At 55.1% G+C, this 26,132-nt stretch overlaps 8 protein-coding genes across 8 annotated transcripts; 2 read left to right on the top strand and 6 right to left on the bottom strand.

Annotated features, from left to right (window-relative positions):
* Nucleotides 1-244: 244 nt before the first annotated feature.
* G647_01931 (uncharacterized protein) lies at nucleotides 245-1,462 on the bottom strand (the record flags this gene model as incomplete). The annotated part of the gene is made up of 1 exon (XM_008725330.1): nucleotides 245-1,462. One exon carries the CDS (start codon nucleotides 1,460-1,462, stop codon nucleotides 245-247), a length of 1,218 nt encoding a protein of 405 aa, XP_008723552.1.
* Nucleotides 1,463-3,348: 1,886 nt separating this feature from the next.
* Nucleotides 3,349-4,803, bottom strand: G647_01930 (uncharacterized protein; the record flags this gene model as incomplete). Its single annotated transcript, XM_008725329.1, has 2 exons — nucleotides 3,349-4,453; nucleotides 4,502-4,803. The coding sequence occupies 2 exons, from the start codon at nucleotides 4,801-4,803 to the stop codon at nucleotides 3,349-3,351; spliced, it is 1,407 nt and encodes a 468-aa protein (XP_008723551.1).
* A 766-nt stretch (nucleotides 4,804-5,569) lies between these two features.
* On the bottom strand, nucleotides 5,570-10,285 carry G647_01929 (uncharacterized protein; the record flags this gene model as incomplete). Its single annotated transcript, XM_008725328.1, has 1 exon — nucleotides 5,570-10,285. The coding sequence occupies one exon, from the start codon at nucleotides 10,283-10,285 to the stop codon at nucleotides 5,570-5,572; it is 4,716 nt and encodes a 1,571-aa protein (XP_008723550.1).
* Nucleotides 10,286-11,106: 821 nt separating this feature from the next.
* G647_01928 (uncharacterized protein) lies at nucleotides 11,107-15,242 on the bottom strand (the record flags this gene model as incomplete). The annotated part of the gene is made up of 2 exons (XM_008725327.1): nucleotides 11,107-12,953; nucleotides 13,004-15,242. 2 exons carry the CDS (start codon nucleotides 15,240-15,242, stop codon nucleotides 11,107-11,109), a joined length of 4,086 nt encoding a protein of 1,361 aa, XP_008723549.1.
* A 1,570-nt stretch (nucleotides 15,243-16,812) lies between these two features.
* Nucleotides 16,813-17,766, bottom strand: G647_01927 (uncharacterized protein; the record flags this gene model as incomplete). Its single annotated transcript, XM_008725326.1, has 3 exons — nucleotides 16,813-17,435; nucleotides 17,498-17,601; nucleotides 17,663-17,766. The coding sequence occupies 3 exons, from the start codon at nucleotides 17,764-17,766 to the stop codon at nucleotides 16,813-16,815; spliced, it is 831 nt and encodes a 276-aa protein (XP_008723548.1).
* A 1,537-nt stretch (nucleotides 17,767-19,303) lies between these two features.
* Nucleotides 19,304-19,816, top strand: G647_01926 (uncharacterized protein; the record flags this gene model as incomplete). The annotated part of the gene is made up of 1 exon (XM_008725325.1): nucleotides 19,304-19,816. One exon carries the CDS (start codon nucleotides 19,304-19,306, stop codon nucleotides 19,814-19,816), a length of 513 nt encoding a protein of 170 aa, XP_008723547.1.
* An 81-nt stretch (nucleotides 19,817-19,897) lies between these two features.
* Nucleotides 19,898-21,568, bottom strand: G647_01925 (uncharacterized protein; the record flags this gene model as incomplete). Its single annotated transcript, XM_008725324.1, has 1 exon — nucleotides 19,898-21,568. The coding sequence occupies one exon, from the start codon at nucleotides 21,566-21,568 to the stop codon at nucleotides 19,898-19,900; it is 1,671 nt and encodes a 556-aa protein (XP_008723546.1).
* Nucleotides 21,569-22,759: 1,191 nt separating this feature from the next.
* Nucleotides 22,760-25,587, top strand: G647_01924 (trehalose-phosphatase; the record flags this gene model as incomplete). Its single annotated transcript, XM_008725323.1, has 2 exons — nucleotides 22,760-25,373; nucleotides 25,427-25,587. The coding sequence occupies 2 exons, from the start codon at nucleotides 22,760-22,762 to the stop codon at nucleotides 25,585-25,587; spliced, it is 2,775 nt and encodes a 924-aa protein (XP_008723545.1).
* Nucleotides 25,588-26,132: the final 545 nt, after the last annotated feature.

The raw sequence follows: 26,132 nt of genomic DNA, 5'->3' as shown, positions 1-26,132 counted from the left end.
TCAATAATCATGTCTCTCTCTGTTCTTCCGCATCGTCATCTCGATGCCTCGATTCTGCACGATCGAAGTAGCTTACTGTATCTGCAACTGCACAGGGGTATATGATGGTATGGCCCGATAAATACATGCTCGAAAATTCTGATCTGTCATCTTGGCCCAGAGTGCAGTCAGTCCGCCTCTTTATGCGCTTTTCTTTCTTCGTCCTGCGCGCTGATTCATACATCTACATCCCATTCTGGGCTCCCTATTCAGCCTCCCCTTCCGCAGCATCACCAGCGACCTTCTTCAACGGCACGTTCACGTCGCTCGCAGGCTCGGCATCAGGGTCATGGTCTGGTTCTTGACGTGCTGGTGCTGGTGCTGGTGCCGGCGTGTTCGGTTCAGCCGCCGCTCCATCGCCCAGTGGCTTGTCCGCAACGGTTGGGGCCTTCGACAGCGTTTCTCCTTCCTCGTCCTTCCTTTTTCCCTTCCCGTCCGTTTCATCTTCCTTACTCGCCTCCGGTTTCGCAACCTCCTCCCCATCCTTCTTCTTCTTCTCCTCCTTCGGCTTAGGTGGGGCTGTCGCCGGACTCTCGTCCGGATCATGCACCTCCTGCAACACCGGCGCGGGAGCCACCGGAGCCGGCGCGACCGGCTGGCTCACGACAGGCGCAACCAAGCCCACGGGGACAGGACCACCCACGGGACCCACGGCCACGGCACCGGGCCCGACACGACTCCTGAGCGTCGCGCCACCGGTGCCACCACTAATGCTGTAATGTCCCCCATCGATCGCCCCAGTCATGTACATGTCGGGATTATTGACCGTGTTGTTGCGCACCGCGCGATCATACAGCCTGGTCAACCTGGCGACCTCGCTCCTGACAGTCACGGCCCCAGCGGCGTCCTTCCCGTTGCCGTTGGGGCCCCCACCACCGGTATCAATGTCCTCGTAGCCGTGCACGCCGCGACTGATGCCCAACCACATGACCTCGCTGTTCTCGATCTCGTCGACCACGCGCTCCAGATCGTCGCGGTACATGCGGGCGCGCATGGGCTGGCCGCGGCTCTTCAGGTACGCGACCAGGCCCGCGATGATGGTGTTGAGCGCGCCGAACACGGTGATCAGGATGTGGCTGGACGCGCTGGCCCCGAGGGCCGTCAGCGCCGCGCCCAGCACCACCTGGCTGAGGAGCAGCGTGTTGGACAGCGACGCCGTGCCGTAGTATGTCCAGCGCTGGTTGGCCAGTTGCCGCGTCGCCCGCCCGTACAGTGATTTCGCGGGGATGCGCGACCGTGCCACTTTGGCCCCGTCGGGCGTCGGTTCGAACGATGGCACACCTACCATCATGCAGAACTGGGCGTGCGGGTCGACGGTGGTAGTGGTGGAGGGGTCATCGTCGCGCGCCGGAGTTGAGTTGTAGTTCTGGTTCGGGCCTGGCTGCCATAGTAGAGGCGTACGTTCGCCGAATGCCGGAGACATGTCGTCGGGCGGGTTCTGATCAACGCTGAGTCCTGTGTACCGACAATCTGTCCTTTCTTCAATACGTCTGCCCCTTCAATCGTGAGTCCCTTGCCGTAGGGTAGCGCGCCGATCGGTCCACTCAGCCCAGACAAGACTCCCACGGACTTTATCTCAACAATGGATAATTACCAAAAGGAGTAAAACAGTTGGACCGTCCCTGCTCGACCAGGAAGACCACTCAGTCAGTCAGTCAGGCAGTCCGTCCGTCCGTCCGTTCGTCATTTACCGACATGAACCGGCCAACGTGATCACGATCGACCATTTTACCATGAACGTAAACATAAACGTAAGAGCACAAAGATTAAATATACACAGTATTTACATATGCGCCGTCGAGCTCTCTTCGTGGTCTCCCGATAGGAAAAGGAAAGCAAAGGAAAGGGGGGTCGCGAGGGGACGTGTCAAAGCTCGGGCCGAAGCCGTTCGATAGCGATATGCTACTGTAGGTGGCTAATTAATGAATTACTCCTTACCTCAGTTGATTAACTTCCTGGATGGGAGCTTAGCCGTCTGCTTGGCGCGACGCCCCGTTGATCTTTTCTAGTTGATTATGCCTGAAGAGGAATCGTCACCATTGAGCGTGGCGACCAGCTACGTACTGTAGCTCTCTGTACCGAGGCTCGCGATTCATGGACGTGGTACAGTACGCGTGTGTAAGTAAATGGGTAGATAGGTGGATGGATGGATGAATGGCACGATGACAGTGATACGAGTCTGGATGGAACATACATACATACATACTCCGTGCTATTAGAGAGGCTACAGTACAGGACGAGGCGACAACACCGAAAACGTACTCTGTACTCTGTACTCCTAGGCACGTACCTAGAATACCTAGGTACCATTGCAACGAAAACCATAACCATCTCAGGCTCAACAGTCGACAATCAACACAAATCTCGTCATTCATAAAGCCGTGATTCTCGATTCTCGACTTTCGATTCTCGACTTTCGCAATGCCATACACACAACAATGCATACCGAATAATGCCCATATCCTGTAGAGAAACTCCCAGCTCCGGCGCTCGTACATGCTGCTACAATGCATACCTATATGGTCCCTGCTATCCTCGAGAGCGACGTCGTAATCCTGTGTGTTGTAAGAAACAAAACCCTCTCCTGGGAAAAGGTTGGGCCTTCGCAGTCCATGTCGTCCAGAGCAATCGCAGGCCTTGAAATCGATGGCGCTTCAGATGCGTGAGCCAAAGATGGAGTCTCACCTCTGGGGTTGTGCTGGACTCGTCGCCGGTTCCGTCTGGGGCCAGTCGTCCTCGTCCTCGTCGTCCAATTTCCCTTGAGCACTTTCGATCTGCCGAAGAAGGCAGCGTCTTTTCGATGGCAGTTCCTTGCCTGTCGACGATGGATAAGCCATGTTTGCGCATCGTCTCTTCGCTTGCCTCGTAGAACTTTCTGCCGAGCCTTGCCCACACCAGTTCCATTTCCTTCGCCAGCACTTCTTTCATCTGCCGCTCACGGCTGGAAATGACTTCCTTGTCAATCACAGCCAGTTCCGCCCCATATCCCCGAGAGATCTCGGTCGTGTCCTTCCAGGAGATTCGTTCGTTCATTTCCCTGCTCGCGCGATTCGCCATTGGCTGACCGAGCTGCTGTCTTAGCTTGCTACTTCTCCTCAAGCGCGCTCACTTCGGCCATCATATGCTCCCCAAATTCATGACGGCTTTGTCGAAACGATCTCAGCCATGATACCATCTGCATCTCCAACGCCAGACTCGATAAGCTGCTCGTACCAGTCATCAAGTTCATCGCGATCCAGAGCCTCAAAGTCAACATTGTCATATTTCCTCCTCCTGTCTTCCTTCTTGTTTTTCCTCGGTCGGTTGTCTCTACCAACCAACCCCTGGATGCCAACCACCGATTAACCCTGTTGTTGCCACACTCGATCCGCCCATCCAGTTTGCCTGCGCCCGTGAAGTTGAGCCCAATCCCTGCAACAGGGTTGTCGAGTGGTTCGGGTTGCTACTCAGGCCCCCTCTGACGCTTGGTTTGGTGCCAGATATGCCCGAAGTCGAGCCAATGCCCGCTTTCTTGTACTCGCACTGAGTGCTGCTGTGCACGTGGTACGCGCATCCTCGATCGCGGGCCGGGTCGCCCCAGCGTTCGATTTGCCATTGCCAGATCTTCCGCATGATCAACAGGCTCAAGTCGGCGGTTTCGAAAAGCTTGTCGAAATTCTCCCGATCGCGCACTGCACGTGGATCGTCGGCTGCGGCGGGACTTTTGGTGGCCATCTTGGACGAAGACGGATGATTTTTGGTGAAGTCGTTGTGGTACCACCGCGGGAAAGTCATCATGTGGTACACAAGCTGCTCGATGAAGAAACGCTTGAGGGGTGATTTGGGTGGACCGGTCAGGTGGCAGACGGCGAGGGCTGAATAGTTCGGTCGCGTCGACTCAGGGGAGGTCGGGGCCGCCGAAGTATCTCGGTCCCCCGGTCCAGATGTCAGAGACGAGATCAGACCCAGTCGGCTCGCGTCTCTACTGCTTCCGCTACTGTGTCCACTCATGGTGCAGTGTGTGTGGTTGTGTCCATGCGTGTGCAGGTGATGTTGGTGGGCGACACGATGGCTGGCCCTGACAGCGTCGATGATGCCGTTTTGCAGCTCCTCCATGCCGAACTTGTCCGCCATACAATAGGCGGACGTCATGTCGAGCACGTCCACGCCACCTACGCCAGGTACCAGACTCGGCAGTTTGCCCCGGTAAATCCAGTCGACCACAATCGCAAACGCCTTCGGGTCGTCCTCTGGCAGGTATAGTTCGTTCTTGTCTCCTTCACTGAATCGGTTTTTGGACAGGCATTTCTCCATGAAAGGGGACCGTTCGCAGATGAGGGTGCGGTGGAGGTAGAAGCATTTGCGCTTTGGGCCGACGTGGACGGTAACAATTACCGAAGTGGTGAAGCTGGGTGGTAAGAGATCGTTAGCACGTCTGGTGGACAGAAGATGAAGTTCAGATAGGGGCGGCGAGCAGACTCACTTGTCCACATCATCGTCGCTGTCGTCATCCTCTTCCTCGTCTTGCTCCTCACCGCCGTCCTGCTCTTCCGATGCGTCGCTGTCTTGAGCCTCGTCATTCTCGGTGCTCACACTGGCCGGACTGGCCCCCTCGGTGGTGGTGGTGGTGGTCTTGACAGCCGCCTTCGACGGCCCGTGGGAAGCCTCGCCGCCGGCCGTAGTAGATTGTAATCGAGTCTCGGTGACCTGGACGTCCGTGTCATCGGTGTCCATGACAGGGCGCTTGAGAGCCTCGAGGTTGCGAGTAAAGAGTGCACCAAGCATGAAGGCGAGCGAACGGGGGAGGGCAGCCCTGCGGTCCCAAGGTGGAGTGACGAACAAAATGACCGGTGAGAAGTTGATTCGGGAGATGAACGCCGCGAAGAGAGGGGGGGTTCCGAGTGGGTATGTCAGAGCGGGACCGACGCGCTCACCGTGGCGGCTCTGAGAAGATCGTCCGAGAGAGAGCGTGCGTGCTGTGAAGCCGAAGCTCAACAACTCCGAGTCCGAGCCGGCATTCCGCGGTGGATGGTGCCGCAGTCGACCCGGCTTGTCAGCTCCAACCGCAGAAGTGACTAAATAAAAGAGTATAAGGACTAATTAGCACGTGGGCTTTTGGCTCGATGCTCGGTAAAGTCAAGGCAAGGCAAAACACACGGCGCAGTCAAGAGGGTAGCGTCTCTCATCTACGCAACAGGCAAATCGACTCGAACCTCAACGGAATTGCCCATTTTGACGGAGCGTGTACTCCGTATGCAGTACTGGCAGGCTCAATCAGGCTTCAGCGAGGCCCATGGCGCATTATGTCGGTACGAGTAGTATAACACTGCTACTCCTGCGAAGCCCGACTCAGCATCCCCGAGCCTCGACCTATACTGTTACACTTGTATACAGCCTGAAACGCAAACCCAAGTCTTCCAAGGCTGCTCCAAGAAACCAAGTACAGTAAAGCGTATCAACCCTCGCTGTCCTTCGCCGCCTTGACCATCCGGGCCTGCTTAGGTGGATTCCAGTAATGCTTCAACTTCCAAGGAATGTCCACCACGCGAATCTAGCGCTTCCTCGGTACCCCAATATTCGGCCCTGGAGCTTGCTCTTCGAGCTCCGCCGGCGTCATGCCATGGTGTTGGTGATCGGCCTCGTTGTACCCTGGTGGTGCTGGGGGCAGTTGCAGCGGCGGCGGCCCTGCCCCGTCAAAATCACCTTTTCGGACTCTCTCCCTTTCTAATTCGCGCCTTAATTCTTCGTTCACCGCATCTCGTTCTTCGAGACGCTTTCTCGCGCCGCTTCGATCCAGCAGTCGCGCTTCCCTCTCAGCCTTCAACCGTCTTTCAAGCTCTCGGAGGCGATGGATCCATTTTTCTTGTCCTTGGCCACCACCGCCGCTTCCTGCCGTGATACTCGCGATATCCGAGCCTGAAGCTGTGCTCGGTGGCGCCGGAGGCGCCTCTCTCGGTGGGGGCGGCAATGAAAAGTTGCCGTTGGCCGGCGCATTGAACGGGCCGGCGGGGATCATGAGGCCGCCTCGATCCATCGGCTGGGTGTAGCCCGAGTGTCGGCTTGAAATCGAGTTGGACCGGAGCGAGCCCACATCGCCACCCATACTGGCCAGGTGTTCCACAATGCCCGTGGAATGGTGGCGCTGCAGTTCCATGCCTCGACTCCGCCTCATGCTTGACGAGCGAGGCGGCACACCGGCAGAGCCGTTCACCGCGCCATCGACCTGCCCGGGTGCCTCGGTCGACATGATGCTGGCTGAGTAACCGGATGCTCGACTCTCGTTCCTGTCCCGTCGGTGGTGCAGGTTATGGTGCGCTTGTTGCTGCTGGAGAAGCTGAAGCTCGGCCTTCAGTAACCTGTTCTCGCCCTTGAGCTTGCTGATTTCTGGCGTTCTGGTTGACTTGGGCGTTCGAGGGGCGTGGTCCATTCGAGTCTCCATTTCCGACATCTTGATCTTCATCTGTTCCCAGCTCTCCTCGATCCGCTCGAGCTTGCGGGTTCGGACTTCCAATGTCTGCTCGAGCGCCTGGTATTCTTTGTACAGCTCACGCTCCACACGCTTGATCTTGTCTCGGAACGTAGACAGAGTACCCTCAACCTGCTTGGCGGCCAAGAGCAGGTTCCTGCTGAACCCGGGCCAGAAGAGCATGTTGCCAATGACTTCCTGAGAGGGCAAGTTGCCATTGATCAGACTGTTGTTGTGAGCCCAGTCGGGTCCACACATAGCAGACAGCCTCTTCCACAGGTTCAGCAGAATCTGATTCCGCTCCGACAACTGTTCTTTGAGTTGATTCTCCATCTGTGTCATTCGCTTCCTGTCGGTCTGGCGCAGTCCTTCCAGCTCCGCGATCCTGGCAGACGCGGACGTCAGGGCACGAGTAGTCGAGTTATGACCCTTGTAGGTCTTCTCAAAGTCCAACTTATCTTGACGTCTGCCCGCCTTTTCACGCTCATATGCGTCGGCCAACTTTCTGCACTCATGGCTCGTAGATTCGAGCAAGGCGTCACGATCCTGGAGCAAATTCTCCGTCTGCTCCAGCCTCGCCCGCACAGATTGGAGATCCATGGTAGTCTGATCCAGCTCCCGCCGCATCTTGGTCACCGCGCTGATCAAGCTCGACCTAGAACTGTTAGGATCCCCGATGATATTCCGCAGACTCTCCTCCAGCTCGGACAGCCGTTCCTGGTATGACTTGGCCTCGATATCACGAACAGACAATGCTTTGCGCACTTTCCGAAGTTCGTCCTTGGCCCCCGAGGCTTCACGGTTGAGGTCATTGATGACGCGCTGCACTTCCTGCTTCTCCTGACTCGCCACTGCGTCGCGTTGTGTACGTTCCTCGTTGATCCGCCGTTCGAGTTCCCTGCTCTTGTCTCGTTCCGATTCCAGGTTAAGGTGGACTTTCTTGAGCAGGGACTCCAGGTCGCCAATCTTGATCTTGTCAGCGTCTTGCTCTTCGCGGAGGAAGGCAATTTCATTATGACTGCTCTCTTGTTGGACCGTGAGGCGTTGTACTTTGGTCTCCGCCTCAGAGAGAGACTTTTCAAGGCTCTCCAGCTCACGGTTAGCATCGTCGAGCTCGCCCTTGACCGACTGATATCGTGCCAGGTTTTGCTGTGCGTCGTCTTCGAGGCGCACAAGACCCTCGGCAGCGGATCGCATCTCAGCCTGCAGAGCTTTGACATTCTCCACCTGCGCCTTGAGCTCCTCCTCAAGCTCCGAGCATTCCTTGACCTTGGCATCGAGCTCATCCCCCAGACCGTCAATCTCTTCCTGAGCTTCAGCCTTCAATTGTTGGAAAGCATGATCTTGTTCTTCAGCGTCACGCAGCGCATTATCTCGCTCTTGCGTAAGGAGGGCAAGCTCTTCGTTGAACTGATCTGCATCTGCTTGGGCTTGAGCATCGACCGCGTCCAGCTCAGCAAGTGCCTCATCGAATTGACTTTGGAGATCCTGGTTTTCAAGTTTCAGCTGAGACACCTCGTCACGTAGCTCGTTGATCCTCGTCTCGAGCGTTTCCCGTTCCTGATCGCTCAACCGAGACATCCTTGTGCCGTTGCTGGCGCGCGAATGAGACCTCGCCCTGGAGGCTGAACGATCAAGAATGCTGTCACCGGCCACAGATCGCAGTCCACCCATCCGCCCAAGCTTGAGGTCCTCAATCTCCTGGTACAAGCGCTCCTTCTCCTTGTTCCGCGAAGTCAAAGTCGAGGCCTGCGCGCCGATCATCTTCTGCAGCTCCGAGACTTCATGTCTCAACCTGTCAATCTCTGCATCTTTGGCGGTTGTTGCTTCAACACTGCTAGACCTCGAAACAACCGAGCCCCCAATCTTGATCTTGCGTGAGCCAGATTTGCCGGATGCGAAGGTGTCGTTCCTGAGTTTGGCAATTTCTTCTCGGAGGCGCTTGTTGTCTTCCTCGGACTGCTCGCGGGCGATGGTCTCTGCTTCAAGCATGTCCTTCCACATATCGCGTTCCTCTCTCGAGCCCACGTCGGACGCAGCGGCGCGAGTATCACCCAGGGACTTGACCATCTCCGCTAGTCGCCGCTTCTCGGTTTCTTTCGCAATGTTCTCTTGGCGGAGTTTCTCGATCTCGATTTCGTTGACCTCGACACGCTCACGGAGGTAGAGGACTTCCTCCTCCGCTGTCGGACTCCTTTCCTCATCTGTCGCATATCCCTGGTCGGCATTGGGCGAGTCTCGAGCACCGCTTGTTTCCTCGAGTTTCTTCTGCAGATCTCGAACCTGCTTCCGTAAATTATGATTATCCTTTTCTAAGCGCAGTCGGTCAGACTTCAGCTGGACATTTTCTGTAATCATTTCCTTAATGCCGTCTTCCGACCGCTTCTGCAATGCCTGATCCAGGAAGTGGATCTTCATCTTCAGGTCGAAATTCTCCTTGCCCAGCTTTTCCACCGTGCTTCTGTGTTCCTTCAGTGTCAGGCCTCTCTTAGGTCCTGGTGTCAGACCAATGATTGTGTTGCTCTTTTCAGGCGACATGCTTCGCTCTTGGCGGTATTGCCGTGCAAATGTGCCCGGGACCTCCAGGTCGCGGACGTTATTCGCGATAACTGTGTCGCTGGGCATATTGAAGTTGTAGACCGAGGCGCGAGGCGTATTGTATCCTCCGGCCTTGTTAGAATTGGGACTTTCTTCTTGCAAGGTACCCAAGTCACTGGTGCTGACCTGTCTCTGCGCCCGAGGTTCATCGTCGCTCATACCTGAAATGCCAGACATCATGCTTCCCAGACTGGCTTGCCTCGAGATTGTGTTCCGGGCTTTGCGGCGGTCGGTCGAGTCAGGCAGTGCACCACCGGACTGCAGAGCGAAATCAGCACCAATCGTTGCATCACTAGCGTCTGTATTGGAGCTGGCCATCGAATCGTACGACAGGCGGGCCTGGGACGATCTTTTGTGCAGATACCCGGGCCGTCGGTGCTTAGGCTTGTTTTCGGCACCCTCTTGCACGCCGTCGGCAGCGTCTGGTACCTCGAGATACTGTGTCTCGTTCTTCCGCGGGGTGGCGTCATTGTCACCCTCGACGTTGGTTGAGGTCTTGCCGTTTCTGGTCCGATCTGCCGTCTCATTCGCGGTCTCATACCCCCCCATCGTGGCAAGGGATTGTACGCGAGAAAGCGTTCGGGCGGCGGCGGCGGCGGTGGGAGAGGAGGACATGCTCTCGAGCGCTGAGGTGGATGTCGGTTGAGGCGTCGAGCGGCCACTCCCACGCGTGTTACGAAACTCTTGCTGTTCCGGTGCAGGCGTCTTGTAAGCCCCGGGTGGGGTCTTTGGGGATGAGACGGGCCTTGCTTCCGCGTAGTTTTCGGTATCTTCAGAGGGGTATGATCTCTGGATGGGAAGTGGCTTCTTGCGCACCGCGACATTGTCGTTGACAACGCCGAACAGGTGCGTGTCGTCTGCACCAGTCGTCTGGGAGTCCCGCTCCACCAATGGAGAGTGGTCGGGCAGGAAGCTGGACTCGTGATCCTGTAGTTTCTTGTTCATTTCACTTTCGTCGAAGGTGTGGTTTGCCGGCAGATCGAGATTGGTGTGCTCGTCAATGGGCTGCAGCAGACTGCTGGGGTCTCCGAATGCGGGCAGGAGCGAGGATGGTTCGTCCTTGTCCGGTGTGTGGTGCGAATCATCGTGGCCGCTCTCAACGGATGCCACGTCGTCGTCATCCTCCTCTTGGTCAAACCCGCCCGGTACTCGCGACGACCGCCGCTCGGTGCGCGGCCGGTCGCTCAAGATCGACGAGGACATGGTAAACATGGGCACGGCGGGGGTGCACTATTGTCCTGACCCAATGCGCAGGGGTTGGCCGAGTTGATGCGAGCCTTCGGATGATCGTGTCGCGGACATCGGGGTGGAGGGGACACGCGCAATGACCGAATCGTCGAGTTGCGCGTCTTGTCAACACTGCTGAACCAGGTTGATGGACCAGAGTCTGTGTGCAGAGTGGTGTCGTGATAGTTGAGCGAGTGTCTGGCTACTACGAGTCCCCCGTCTCAGTCACAGGATCGTCACAGTGCTTCACTTTCACCACTTTTGTTCAGTCTGTTGCCCCTTCCGCGAGAGGCTTGACGCCAGGCCCGATCCGGAGCAGGCCATAACATCGGGCAGGGGCGTCACGCACCCGTCAACGGGGGTTGGGAGGCTAGCCGGGTTTCGCAGGAATCATTTCGTATGACGGCACGACGCTGCTGATATTTCCCCGTGCATGACTCGGTCATATGAGTCATTTGAAAGGCGTCCTGCCCGTCAGACACCGGCGTTGGTGGTTTCAGGAGCTTAAGCGAGCACGCTGGCGGGACTCGGCCGTCGACCATTGTCACACACTGCTCCAGCCGGCAGTCTACTGGATACCGCGTACGGAGTATACACAGTAGACAAGCAGACGTCGACAGGTCATTCGTTCGTACTCGGTAGTTCCGACATGACATGGATTCCTTATGTTATACATACACCCAGGTAACTATACCCATATCTCCTCGCTCGCTCGTTGCCTCAATCGTGAATCATAAGTCGTCTACTAGTGGTACACATGAACGAGGTGCAGGGGACGCGATACTGCAATGCCAATGTCAGAACACCCCCAGCAGAGCATTGGCCGCCTCGGTCCTCATCCTCGAGTCCGCCTCGGCCCTTTGCGCCTCTTCCTCCTCTTTCCGCATACAATAGATCTTCTCCTTCATGGCGTGGGCGTTTTGGAGCGTGTCAATGTACGTGCGGAACTTGACAATCTCACGCAGCAAGTAACTGCTTTTCTTCTCCCAGTTGTTCATGGCTTTGTTCGCGTTGGGGTGCTTGGCCGTGTAGGCGAGAAGCATCAGACTTCGCAGGTCATTGTGCTTCTGCAACTCCTCTTCCACGTTCGTCACATACGCCTGAAGCGCGCGAAGCTGGTCCACCTCCATCAACTGAGAAGCAAACATGGACTGTTGCGGCGGCGACCAGTCGCTAATGTGGACCTTATCCCCGGGTAGCTTCGGCCGTACACCACCGACGTGGTCCATGGAGCTGCGCATTGACATCTGCGTACTCGGCCGAGGACTCACCACTCCAGCACGTCCGCCGTTGATTTCGGGCGAGGCCAGGGCCCGGTTAACGACGTTGTCGCTCCAGCCGTACTCCATATTGCTAATGCCACCCATCATCGGCTCCTTGGACAGTCTAGCACTCCAAAAGTTGGCCGTTGACACGAACTCCTTGACGATATCGGGAGTGCCGACGGAGAACAGGTGGACAGCTCCTGTCGGCAGGCTGAGCGCCCAGACATACGGCCGGGCCTTGGAGTAGCCGGGCGGTGGCAGTGAGCTGGCAATGGTATGTCGAAGAGTGAACTTCCACAGCTCTTCGGCATTGTCCTGCCAGTTGCCTCCACCAACCACCGCCGGCTTCGGAGCTCGGGCCTTATTGCGCAGAGACTTGGCCGTCATAGAGAACGAGAAAAGTCTCATGTATCCTTTCTCGATGACCGCAAAACAGTCGTTCCAGTTCCTATCCTTCGACCTCTTATCGACACCCTCGAGGTGACACTTGTGCTTCAAGATACCTTCTTTGGCCCACGGCGCGCCGCAGAGCTCCAGCGACTCGTCCTCGAGCAGCGAACCTGCTTTCGGTCCGTCTTCGATAGGCAGATCCAACTGGTCTTCCCGAATGATGGCTTGGCTCAGTGCGCTGGCAAAGCCGATCGAGGACTGGTAGTCGGCATGGGTAGCTTCGGTGCCGAAGGAATCCACCGACATGGACGTGAGCGTCTTTCCGAGCGAGACTTTGCTCCATGTGCTCGACAATGACGGACTCCAAGCCGAGGACTCGTCGATGCTGGTTCTACTAGAGTTAAAGCCAGGAGCCGAAGGTAATCGTGGTCGGGATCTTGTCTTCGATACGAACCGAGCGCCGAGGGACTTGCTTTCGCCTGCAAATCGGCCACGATTGGTGTCGGAATGGGCTTTGCTGAGCACGCTCGGGGTACGGCGCAGCATGTTGGTCCCAATCGTCAAGAAGTTGTTGGACAGGTTGAGATGGGCGTTAGGCTCAATTTGAGCGCCAGAAAGGGGCAAAGGCTCTTGGGAAATGGAGTTGTAGAAAGACTTCAGGACCGACTCTATCTGCATTTCCCAGACTCTGTTGGCTGCAAGACCCGTGGCAGATTCGTGAGACTCAGGCGGTGGCGGTTCCGGACGGCTTGATTGATCGGGTGGACGCTGCAAGTCGGAAGACGCACTGGCTGTATCGTCATGGGATGATGAGTTCGCACGTTTCGGGCCCCGCGAGCCCTGATCGGTTTCCAGTTCCTGGACTCCACGCTTGATTGTGTTCATGGCGTTGCGCACGAACTGAGCCTTCGTCATCTTCTGTACAATGTCCGCCAAGTGGAGATCCGTGTTGAGCAATAAGAGCGCATACACGATAGAATGCACCACATCTGTCTTCTTGTTAGCAATTTCCCCTAGCCAAGCGGATTGCAAGCCTTACCACTGGACTTGAAATTGTGCGATGGGTTGCATTCACACCATCGCTGGGCAAAAGCAGTCAAGACACGGTCAATGACTTGGCTCTCGCCCTTGAGAGTGATATTGTCACACAGTCCTCGGAGCGAGTCGAGAATATCCTGATTTTTCCAATCGAAAAGCTCCATGAACGCTTTTCGCACATAGCCTCTGTCGACACCGGCGTCTCCGAGCCAAGCTCCTGCGGCAGATGGGTCCACTTCATCATCTGTATGTTCGTATATATTTTGAGCTTTTCTTTTGTAGTCTGGGACCTCGCTCAAAGAATCAGTCGGCGCCATCGAATTGAAAGACGGCGGAGACCTGGCGAGTTCCCCATCAGGGGTTTCGACGATCAGTGGCGTGCTGGGTGCCGATCTGTATTCCTCCCCAACATCAGATGTTGAAACAAATGGCGAGCCTTTCACGGGCTTTCGGGGGATCTCCAGGGTGTTCTGCCGCCGAGCGGAGAAGGGTTTAGGGCCTGGATCCGTATCCGCTGGGGCAGATGCCGGTGCAATAAAGGATGAAGTCGGCGAAACCGTGTCAGATATCCATGATCCTTGTCTCGTGGTCGCAGATCTCGGATTGGACAATGGGCTCGGCAGTGAGGTTGCGGAGGCTGTTTGCTCAAGCTTGAGATCGTTCACACTATGTCTGAGGCGCAGTTCACGTCGCTCATGGTCAGATGGGGTATCGAACGGTCGTTTCATTGGCTCCTCAGCACTGCTGCTGTCCGCAAAAAAGGAGTCTTGGTGCGGTATGAGGAGAGTGGAAGTCGGTTTGGTGTTGGATCTCAAGGTCTTGTTGCTCCTGTTGCTGCTGTGAGACTCGTTTCGACTGTGACCTGCCTTGGGGCGTGTCCCAGCTTGACTCGGCAAGCCGAACGCGGGCGGCGATAGAGTGGGTGTATAGAAGCCCTGCATAGAGTTGGTGCGGACATGGCCATGAGGTCGACCATGGCCTGTTGCGGACGTCGGAGGATCAGCCAGATACGGTCCCATAAACGCTCTCAGGCTGCTAACCGGGCTCGTACCGTCGACAGGCTGGGTTTCCGCCGGCACCTCTGCATTCAAGGTCAAAGGGAGAGGTGGCGGCACAGCGTGAGAGATCGACTTCTTCCTCCTACGGAAGAAGGCAGAAGACTTTTTAGCAAGGACTGGCTGGTTCTCTTTGTTCGCCGAGGCATCGGTGGATGTCCGACGAACGGGCCGGTGCATCTTGCCTGGCGGTGTGGTGGGATGATGGGAGCTGTCTTCTTGCACTGGAGTGGCGCGCCCATGGTACGATTTTGTCAGAACATTGTGTACTGACTGGGGCTCGACCGTCGGGTTCTTCGATCCAAAGACACGACGAAAAAACCCGGGTCTAGGTGCTGCAATGGGCTCGCTCAGTGAGGCCATGCTAGGCTTGTGGTCTGTGGCATGGAAGCTGGGTACGCTTTTCATGGAAGGCAGCTGAGGCACAGAGTCCGTTCTCGTCGCATTGGGCCCCGTTGGCGGCATCCGGCCTTTCTTCACGTACGCACTCTTGGATGATTTGGTGCTGTTCTTGCGGACCAAGGGACTGGGAGGTTCACCCTTCTGAGCCTCAGGTCCAGGGTAGATCACCGGGGTGGGTGCTTGACCATCGCCATTGACGCCGGGTTTGCTGGTGCGTACCTCTCGTTGTCTGGAGCCAAAGTCGAAGCTCCTTGACCGTCGGTTCCCAGGGCCTCCCAGTCGACCTGTCATGCTAGCCAAGTGGCCAAGATCGATGCTTGACGAGTTACTGCTATGATCGCTTTTGCCGCCACCAGACACATTCTTCCTCCTCCTCGGGTGCCGCGGCTGCATGGCCCTCTGTGAATCGTAGACCTTCGCCCTTGTAGACTCTTCATCTTCACCAAATATGCTAGGCAGCCTCTGCAGATCTTTCTGGTATCGCACGCTGCTTCGTAGGGGTATTCGCGGCATGGTCTGAGGGAGCTGCGGCGCAGCCCTCAGGTGTTGGACGTCGTTTTCCGACGAGGTCGAGGAAGAAAATGTATGGCCTCTTCCCCGGCCCCGGACTCTTGTGCTGGTGTCATAGCTATTGCTGCGCGGGGTAAAAGGCGCGTCGTCGAATGCACCGCCAGAGAAATGATCCAGGGAGAGCACCAGGTTGTCGACCATCGAAGCCCGAAGGATGTGGTTCCTCGACAGTGATAGGTCATGGGGATCCTCGACATCCTCGTGATCCTCCATCTTGGGTGATTCGGCAAGAAACGTGCCTGGACCTGTCATTTGTTTGCTCTCTTGTGCCCCGTGTAGTTGGCGCAGCGGTCGAGCCGGAAATACAGGAGATGTTGGGAGGGAGGCTGGCTGTGGGTTCTGGCGCTCGTTCGCCGTGAGCTGCTTCGACGACTGACGGCGAGGGCTCTTTGGTTTTTTGGGAGATGGAATGCTCGGCGGGGCGTCCATTGTTTATTCGAATCCCAGATCCTCGCGTCAGACCGCGGTGTCGATCCCGAGAGCGAAGCGATGCGCGTTGGTGTCTGAGACAGCTAACCCCTCGACTCGACTGGAGTTGTCGCACGACTTGCCGTCGGTTGGAGAGCGTCGCAGCGCATCCCAATCTGTGCTGGGAAATAAACAGTGGGCAAAGACAGAGTAAATGAGACCGAAGTGGATTTGAGGATCTTCGCCCCGTGCAGCTGTTGGTTTTGGGCGGATGTTCAACGCTCTAACGGACAACACATCAACCAGCGTGCCAGCGTGAAAGACGGTGGGTCGGGCGTGGATAGGGGCACTAGGGGCACTAAGGGGCACCTCCATCTGCACGTCTTAGGCAGGGATCAGGACTCCTTGCTGCACCCCTGGACCACTAGCTGCCTGGGTGAGGTACCCCCCCGAATCTTCACCAGGAGACGATAAGCACCATACTACGGAGTCCATAGTACGGAATATAGCACCAAGGCCATTATGTCTGTGCTTGCAATAGAGCACAACGCACCGAGTTGCAGCAATCTTGATAAAGATTCCATGATTCATTGAGATCCAGGCACTGCTTCGATTAGGCCTGAGTGCCACCTGAGACATGATTTACTAGCCACAGCTGTCATGAACTCATCATACTCGTTGCATCGCTACGATCAGATGCGACGCCACGAAAATACTGGGTACGACTGATATCGCTCGCCTTCACGCGTCTTTCACATCGTCATTCAGGGCTGACGCTCTTTTATCGAGATTATTCAACCGCTTCATGAGAACAGGATCTTGGCCTTTTACCCCTGGACGTTGCAGTGGACCGCAGGATGACCACAGGCTAATGCAGGTCCGACAAGCTGGGCCATCCCCGCTACTGAACGCCACGCCCGCCTGAGGACGCTCAAATCGGGTCCCATAGCCGGGGATGGGCTAAGCACTCTTCGGCCGTCTTTCCATTCAAGTCCGTATCCGATCAGCCGACGCGCTGTCATGGCTCATCGCATTGTCGACCTAATTGCTTCGGCCACGAATAAGATCCAATCGAATCGTGAGAGAAAGAGACTTGTTTGACATCAATGGACTGAGATCTTGGGAAGTGTCAGTATCCTCGTAGCAGATAGGGATCCATCATTGGGCGTACTCGGCTAGGTAGAGATATTGTCATCAGTCACTGTGATGCTCAGTCCAAGGATCGAACCTGTGAAGATTGAGGCTCGCGTAAGATCTCTGCTGTAAGCGATCATTCGAAGCGCCAACTGGTCTCTGACTCTTCGCGCCGCCGAACCTGCTCCAGGCCATGGTTTTCTGGGTGCCGCTGTCCGTGGATGCGTATGCCGACGGTTGCTCATCCCTTGACGCCCAGGAACAGCCACCTCGTCCCCACTGTCGTAAGATTGATATTCAAAATCGTACACACCAACCAAATCACGATCCAGGCCAACATAGGACTCAACAACAGCTGAGTATGATGCAGGAAATGCAAAGCGTTATACCCTAAAAACGTGATTAGACTCCAGTATAATCCCGCTCCTAGATACAGCAGATTCGCAAAGAACGTAGATGCGTGATTCTGATGGTTGAGAACGGGCATGAGGATGTACTGGATGATGTACAGGAGGACGTAGGGAGGAAAGAACGCCCGGATAGAAACATCGAAACAGTATCCGAATTCAAGAACTTCAGCGCCACGCGTTCCCCCGGGGGGTCCGAAGAGGCCTTGTTGCCGTCTGCGGCCTGGGAGGCCTGCGATGCCGGGACCCAGCAGTCTGCCGACGAGGTAATATGCGATCGCTGAGACGAGGAGTGAGCCAGCGAGAAAGTGGATGACCACGAACATCGAGGCCAGTTTGACGACCGAACCGAAGGATGGTGTGTAAGCGAGGGACCAGGCAAACGAAGTGAGTAGCAGGAAGAAGGATAGCAGGTAGGTAAATGATGGATCTGGTCGATGCCACGTATTTCTCGTCTCTGCGATACGATCGTGAGTATGCAGCATAACTATATGCAATTTGTCCGGTCCTTCAACTCACGTTTATGATAGTATATCGACTTGAACACCTTCTTGGGCGCGATCAATAGATGTGTCATCTCCCAGACGGCCATTTCAAAATCCATTTGAGGGAACTTGAACAGTCTGTCCGCACCAAATGTCAGCGACCGACTCATCGACGGGTGAAACTGTATGGTTTGCTAACCGTTTGAAGAATCGAGGCATGCGCATGTCAGAACGCCCTGTGGCCGTGGCGCCAAAGTGAGGTCCGCCATATTGACGAGGAGTCGAAATGCGAGGGCTGCTCATCGGATAGAATTGATTAAGGAAGACGTAGACATCCGACAAGAGTTGAGACGGGAAAGTCGCGATGCGGATGACGGGCATAATTTACAGTTCAACGCAGGCGTGGCATGTTGCAGGGAAAGTTCGCGCCGAATTTGGCGGTCGGTGCCGCCGCTTTTGACTCGACATTTACTCGCCTTGACATTGCTTGTTTTTTTCGGCCTCTCTTTCCCTCTCTTCTTCTCGCGCTCAGATTGCATGATGGAGGACACCTCAGTCCTGCGCCCGCTGTGTTATTCTGTCCCAGGATAATCATGCCATAACAACAGGCTGACTATTTTACTTATTGCTCACGTTCGTCCATTGGGACTCCCTCGCGGTCTCATCTGACCTGTTCGTCCCGGTCTCCATCCGATGAGATGATATTCAAGATCATGGACCTCCGATCCCAACGCAACAGCTCCGAGATACTTGCCGGCCAGACCCAATATCGTGTCTTTCACAGAGAGAAGAACTCATACCTTCAGTCACCAATGTCATGGCTTTCCAGTTCCGAGGAATGTCGTGGGGAAGATGGTAGATATGGTTCAGACGATCTTACCAGCCCATCCAGCGTAGTAGCAAAGACACCTCAGCGGTGCAGCAAAATCAATAGTAGAAGCTTGCATTTGGCAAGCTCGACGTCTTCCAAGCGTTGTTTCAAGGCGAATCCGAAGGCCAATCTGGTCGCGGGGATCTTACGGGCGAGGCTATTCTGACAAAGAAAAAAGCATTCCGAGTGTTCTTCAGCCCAAGCCGTTCCACAGCATGATGATCGAGACGGACCAGCGAAGATGCGCTAGTCCTGCTAAAGTCCCCATGGCATGTTTCCCATGAAAGACGCAACATGGTGGCCGAAAGACGCAACATGGTGCCGAAAGTAGCAGCAAGGCCGCAGGAGCCTACCTAGGTAACGATTTCAATCAATGGGTTTGTCAGCTCGATCGGCTCAGATACGATATTCGATGGGTGGACGAGGAAGCAGGTTAGCATGAATCGGCCGCGGTCGATCCATATATGGTTAGAAAATAAAGCCCTCTTTCATACAATTGGCGGCTGTTGAACCTGCCGCCGGGGCTCTAGGCTCTTCGATACGAGGTAAAGAGCAGGCCTGATGGTTTGTTCACCAACGTTTCAGGCGATGATGGCAGATCGCCCATATCACAACATGGGTGCAACACGTTCGCCAGTGTGTAATCACGTCCTCATTTGGCAATTATCGGACCAGGAGGGAAATAAATGCACGTCTGGGGAGTCCGTGAACTCAATCGTCGCTTGTGCAATCTGCGCGCTGCCATGACAAATTGACCAGTGCCGTCGTCTGCCCCATGAGGGAGGGCATATGGACCCTGAAGCACGCTGGAGTTGGATGTATATAGGGAGGCAACGAGCCGAGCAGATAAGAGAAAGCCCGCCATCATCGACAGCAGCCTCAGTAACCACCACAAACCAACCTCGAGCGACATAATCAATAGCATTCAAGTACAAGGTCGCCCTGCGCAACCATTCGAACCCAGCAGTAATGGCTCCTCCCGACAATTCAAAGCCATTTATCCCTCTGTCCGGGAGCGGCTCGGACGGCTACTCGAGAAACGGCCGCGCCACAGCGACCTGCTTCTGCGGAGCCGTGCAGCTCGAAGTCCCGACTACGAAACCCGGATTAGTCGAGACCTTCGTCTGCAACTGCTATGACTGCCGCAAGATCACAGCATCCATGTTTGCCTCCAATTTCGTCGTCGACGACCGGTACATCACCTACATCCGCGGCAGGGAGAACTTGACGGCTTTTGCCCAATCGAAGACGATCGCCACAGGAAACACAATGACGAATTACTTCTGTAAGACTTGTGGAACGCTCATGAACCGCGTCAGTTCGGGATATCCTGGGAAGAGTGTCCTTCGAATCGGTACCGTGGATGACTTCAGCTTGCACGAGACGGCGTTGAAGCCGCGAGTGGAACAATATGCCAAAAATCGGGTGGAATGGCTCGCTGGTGGGCGTGGTCTTGAGCAGCATGAAGGCGCGTTCTTCTAAACAGCATTGGAGGTGTGAGTCTGACGAGCATGTCCAGCAGGTGCCCTCAGCCTCTCAGGTAGACGGGTATATCAATCAAGCCTATGAGGCAGCGGCCTCCTCCAACTTCTGCAGTGAGCGGCGACCCAGCCGGCGAAGATCGTCCCTCTCATGCTCGTATATCCTGTAGTCACCACCAACGCAGGGCTCCAACAGTGAACGCGCTACACTTTGCCCCCCCGAACGTGCGGGTGTCTTAGAAGGCGCGTCCCATTCAGCCATTGCCCGCTTGAGAGTAGCCCTAAGGGCAATGAAAGTTTCCTGCACATCTTTGATATGAAAGCAAGACTTTCCAAGATCGTTGATCGGGTTAGCTGGGTCCTGGAGAGTCATCAGATGGCTCATGCTCGTTGGGGACCGTCTTCGAGTTCTACCCTTGAACGTGACATGACTTTGGAGCGGCGTTTCTGGCCCATCGCTTGCGTCGTCTGCCTCCTCGTCGCAACCTGAGCCCCGTCCAACGCTTTTAGAGAACAGCTCCAGGGGTTCAGTTGAGATACCATGGGTGGAAAAATCAATGTCCGAGTAGAAGTCTAGGAAGAAGAGGAACTGGCCGCCCAAATCTGCCGGGTGAAATCTGGCCTCGGAGAACTTGAGCGTCGCGACGATCATTTGCAGCAGCGGATAAGAAGTAATCCCTCCACCGCTGCCTATAGTAAGTCCGCGCATTTGCAGAAGTTGTTTCAATACTTTGAACAAGCCTTTTAAACTTGGGTATTCCCTCAACGACGCTTTGACGTATTCCCGGCTGTCGTATGTCCGTGGCGTTGACTGGATCTGGATGGGAAGCCCTGTCGGCTTGTGGCGGCAAAGCAAGATGGGTACTCGAGCTTGTTTAAGGTAGTAATGGGTTTCGATACGACGAGAAACAGACTGGTTGCTTTCTTTGGACGGCTTTCGCAGAGCCTTGTAGATTTTTTTAAGAACCCTGAACGGAGCTTCCTGCGCCGGATCATCCAGAATGGCACATTGCTCTGGACTGGCGACATTGATATCAAGGTCAGACAAGGGATCAGCCAGGTTTGTGGCACGAGAGCCAATGACATCGACAATTAACCCAGCGTCAATGTCCTTGATGCAGTCGATGATGTCGTTCAGAGCATCGCTGGCCGCGCGTTGCTCTTCTTCCGACGGAGAGCTATATTTCTCAAATGCGCGAATTTCATCAGTGAGTCGATCGATGGCTGCTGAGGGAGCGAGCGAGTCTGTGCTATCCAGGTGCCGGAGCCACGGAAGGCGATAATGCAAGGGCGGATTCTTCTCAGTGTCCTTTATGCGCCATAATGCGTCCAAATCGCGATTGGTGCCTCGCAAAGCGGTAATGGGAGGAAGATCAACCCTCTTGAAAAGTCCAATGTCCTTCCGTGGAACTTTGACCTTTAGGGCAGGTAGTCCTCCGTCTCGATCTTTTATCCAGACCGACTCACCCTTTTTATAGATCTTCCGCACCACTGGTTCTCGATTTGCCTCGCGATGAGCACGAAGGGTATTTTCTAGACTCTTTATGTCGATGTTGGCCTCGGTGGTAAAGGTTGTAGGGCGATCTGGAATGGAGGTATGGATGTGAGCAGAACATGCTCTAGGACCGGCCAGGCTGCAATGCTGGCCGAAGGTGCGGGATTTAACACGAGCATATTGGCAGCAGAGGTTGCTCGCAGCTTCATAACGTCGTGTGTACGGACTGCGATGGATAATGAGCTGGTTTGGTGGCATGCAGCATAGGAGCGGCGCAGACAGAGACTTCTGCAGAAATGTTGGACGACAATGGAAAAACAGGTCGGAGTTCAGTTACGGAGAGCCAAATTGTTCACACAGGTTGCAGATGTGCTGCAAGATCAGCAGAGCAATCAGGAACGCGTGGAACTGTGTGATCGACCTCGTTTGTCGCAAGTCACAGCACTGAGATCGCAGATCGAACACATGCGGCTTGAAAATGCACGTGACTGGCTTCTTCCTGGCAAAATGCTGGCGGCTCCCAATCGAGCCCCGCGGCAAAGCGGCTGAACTTGATTCGTCACCCACCAGCTGCGCGCTTGGCTTGCGCCTAACACGTAGCTGCGCTCAATTCTACCCACTACGAGCACGGAGTACATAAGCCAGCCCATTATCCCGAACTTTTCCCTGGCTGAAGAACAATACCGGCCCAATACAGCTGTTAACGAATGAGAGCTTGCGCACTTCTAACCAAGCTGGTCCAGCAGTCTGAGCACACTGTCGGCTTTGCGGATACCCTTGGCTAGGAAAGCTGGACAGAGAGACGGGTCCAACGACAGCCCCAGAGGATCCAGCTCCGTTGGACATCTACAGTAGAAAGAGCGGCGACAGCATGTGCAACATCTTACGACCTTTTCTCAGCTTCTAAAGCTCCTCAGACCCAACAGTTCATGCCCATCTTGTACTCGTAGGAGTACAGAGTACACTGTGAGTGAAACCGGGCAGGTCTCCACTTCGACCGTGCTCCTCTCGTGACTGCGAGAAGCATATGACGAAGCTGCAGGCGCCGGGGTTGCCTTCCGAGAACAGCTGCAGGCGAGCTCGAACTTAGTTAACGGTCGCTGGCTCTTTCCAACAAATTACAAGTATCATATGCACATCACCCTCGTTCGACGCTTGTGCCTGGGCTGAGAAGTTTCGCGACCTCTCCAAAAAGGTACCTACATTTCCATCTCGTTCTGCCTTCAACCTTCCGTCATTTCTGCTTCAGACCCTGTGTTGTTATTGATATTTTCTCCTCACTACCCCACCTGCATGACCAGAAGGCCATTACGCACCTCACTCGCTCACCGATTCCTAGATCGACATCCATATTTCGGAGTACAGGTGATTGACTGATCTGGGATTTAGCGACGTCCATCTCTAATCGTAGACTATTGCTTTTATTCTTCCCACTTCGATACAGTCGTCATGGTTAGCCACCCCGGCGGACCCCAGGAGGTCCTACGACAGCAGGACGAGCCTCCAAGCCAGCAAGCGAACTTCACAAGCGAGCCCGAAAAGATGTCAGAACAAGAACGGCCGACAACATCCTATTTCGCCCTACCCGGGAAGCAGGGCGTTGAAGACCACGTCACTCCCGACTCACCTATTGACGTTGCGAAGGGTGCACGGTCAAAGCATGAGATCCTGCGGCGACTCAGCCTGGTTGATTCCAAGGGCGCCGAGGCCCTCGAGGTCGACCCGCGAACAGCATATCCCGGTCTTCGCTTGAGCGGAAATGTCATCAGCGCAACTTTCTGCATCCCCTACCAAGTGACTCATGGCGGTAATGGGGACTGGACCCTCTCGAACCGCCGTGGAACGTCTGCTCTCTTCGACTCCTTCGCCCATCTGTCATCCGAAAGGACGCCTTGGAATCACACTCTGGTGGGTTGGACAGGAGAGATTCGTACCGAGCAACAGGAAAAGGCCATCAGTATACTACAGGCCGACGCAGCAAAGGCAATGGCTGCTGCCCAACTTCCTCATCCTCTCAACAAGTATGCCGCCCCGTACCCGGTCAACGGAGCCTCACCGGCTCCTCACGTTCCGCATCCTGATCATCTTAGCCTAACACGGGCCGACCGTAGCCGTCTCGAGAAGATTCTGTCGCAACATCCAGACGGACAAGTGCTTCCTGTGTGGCTGCCAGAGAACCAAGGAGATGAGGGAGGCGAGTTCATCTTCAAAGATCAAAGCCGATGGCGCAAGTACGCCGAACACGAGCTTTACACTCTGTTCCACTATAGACAACATGGTCCGGACGATGGCCGCGCAGAGAAGACTTCATGGAACGACTATGTGCGGATGAACCAAGGCTTTGCTGATCGGATTTTGCAGATCTATCAACCAGGGGACATCATTTGGATCCACGACTACCACCTGATGATGCTGCCCAGCATGCTACGTCAACGAATACCCAACATCTACATCGGCTTCTTCCTGCACATCCCATTCCCTAGTAGCGAATACATGCGCTGTCTGCCCAGGAGAAAGGACATCCTGACGGGCGCGCTTGGTGCAACGATGATCGGTTTTCAATCCTACAGTTTTTCTCGGCACTTCAACTCGTGCTGCAAGAGAATATTGGGCTTCGAATCAAGCTCTGCAGGCGTGGACGCATATGGAGCACACGTCGCTGTGGATGTTTTTCCCATCGGCATTGATGTGGCCACGGTGCAGAAGCAGGCATTCGGAGACCCGGTCATAGAAAAGAACATGAAGGCGCTGAAGAAAATGTACGCTGGCAAAAAGATCATTGTTGGACGCGACAGGCTGGACACGGTCAGGGGCGTGGCCCAGAAACTCATGGCTTTTGAGATGTTTTTGGAGAGGTACCCCGCGTGGCGCGACAAAGTGGTTCTGATCCAGGTGACCAGTCCGACTAGCGTTTTGGAGGACAAGGTGGACGGCGCACACAAGATTGAGCACAAGATTTCAAATCTGGTGTCACGGATCAACGGGGAGTACGGATCCCTGAGCCACTCTCCGGTCCAACACTATCCGCAGTACTTGTCTTCTCAGGAATACTTCGCCCTGCTCAGAGTAGCCGACGTCGGACTTATCACTAGCGTCAGAGACGGGATGAACACGACCAGCTTGGAGTATGTCATCTGCCAGAAGAACAACCACGGGCCACTAATTTTATCGGAATTCTCCGGCACTGCTGCCAGTCTGGGCAATGCTATACACATCAATCCGTGGGATCTAGGTGGTGTGGCAGACGCTTTAAAGAAAGCCCTGGAAATGCCGGCCGCCCAGAAGCAAGCCGACCATGAAAAGCTCTACAGCTATGTGACAACCCATACTGTAGCGACCTGGTCGAACAGCTTTCTCAAGAGATTGCTCACCAACCTTACGTCCTTCAGTCAGTCAGACCTCACCCCGGCGCTCGATCGCAACGCCATGATTCGGCAATACCACAACGCCAAGAAGCGACTCTTCATGTTCGATTACGACGGCACGCTCACGCCCATTGTGAAAGATCCGAATGCAGCTATCCCCTCCGACAAAGTCATCCGCGCACTGAAAGCCCTAGCGGCCGATCCCCGGAACCACGTCTGGATTATTAGCGGCCGTGACGCTAACTTCTTGCAAAGCTTCTTTGGACACATTGACGAGTTGGGTCTCAGCGCCGAACATGGCTGCTTTTTGCGGCGTCCAGGGTCAGAGACTTGGACCAACCTGACCGAGAAAATGGACATGGCATGGCAAAAGGAAGTTATGGATGTGTTCAGCCACTACACAGAACGGACCCAAGGGTCGTGGATCGAGCGCAAGCGTGTGGCACTCACCTGGCATTATCGACAAGCAGATCCAGACTTCGGTTCTTTTCAGGCAAAAGAGTGTAGGAAGGAGCTGGAGGAGAAGGTGATGAGGAACTGGGAGGTTGAGGTGATGAGCGGCAAGGCCAATCTGGAGGTTAGACCGCAATTTGTCAACAAGGGGTATATTGCAACGAGGTTGATCAACGAGTATGGCTATTCCAAGGGCGAGCCGCCAGAGTTTGTACTCTGCTTGGGTGACGATCAGACCGATGAAGGTGAGTTGGCAGCGGCGACGCCGTGATATGCGCTGTCCTAACGTCCCACACAGATATGTTCCGCGCCCTTCTCAAAACCGATTTGCCGAAAGAACACGTCTTTGCGTGTACAGTCGGTGCGAGTAGCAAGCGAACACTGGCGACATGGCATCTCCTCGAGCCAAGCGACGTCATCGCAAGTATTAACGCCCTCAACAAGTCCGAGAACCTGTGAGTATAGATCGACCGAGACTGGTGGCAGGTTTGTGGTTTGTTGTGGTAAGATGAGTGAGCGGTAATGAACTTGGACCACCGAGACGGAGTCTACAAGAATACGCAAGCGTTATATCCGTACAAATATGAGCATAAGATGTGGCGACCAGGATGGCGAGCACTCACGAATAGACAATGCATTGCAGGGTTGGGTTGGTTAGCGGAAGGTAGACGTGGGTAGCAGTGAACGGAGCCCTCAGGATGGGCAGGTATCTGTGGGATCTGTTGCGGCTTTTTACCCGCTTGAATTGGGCTTAAGTCAATTATTGTGTACGAGTTTCTCCACGACGACCATCCGTGCCATCGCACTTCTCCCCATCAATGCGTCGAAGCACCTAAACGCGTGCAATTTGTCAAACACACCTGCTCGTCTATCTCTCACGAGGGATTCGATCCCATGAAGAGTCGAACCTCGGCACCAACGTGGAAGCTGTCACAGCTTGTTTCTGGAACTTCCTCGCTCTAGCAAGTCGGCACGATTGATGCTCTGCGACCAGCTTCTGCTTA

The sequence above is a fragment of the Cladophialophora carrionii genome (genome assembly GCF_000365165.1).
Source record: "Cladophialophora carrionii CBS 160.54 unplaced genomic scaffold supercont1.1, whole genome shotgun sequence".
Lineage (NCBI taxonomy): Eukaryota > Fungi > Ascomycota > Eurotiomycetes > Chaetothyriales > Herpotrichiellaceae > Cladophialophora > Cladophialophora carrionii.
The sequence above is the reverse complement of the archived record's forward strand: the minus strand, read 5'-3'. Positions and strand labels throughout refer to the sequence as shown.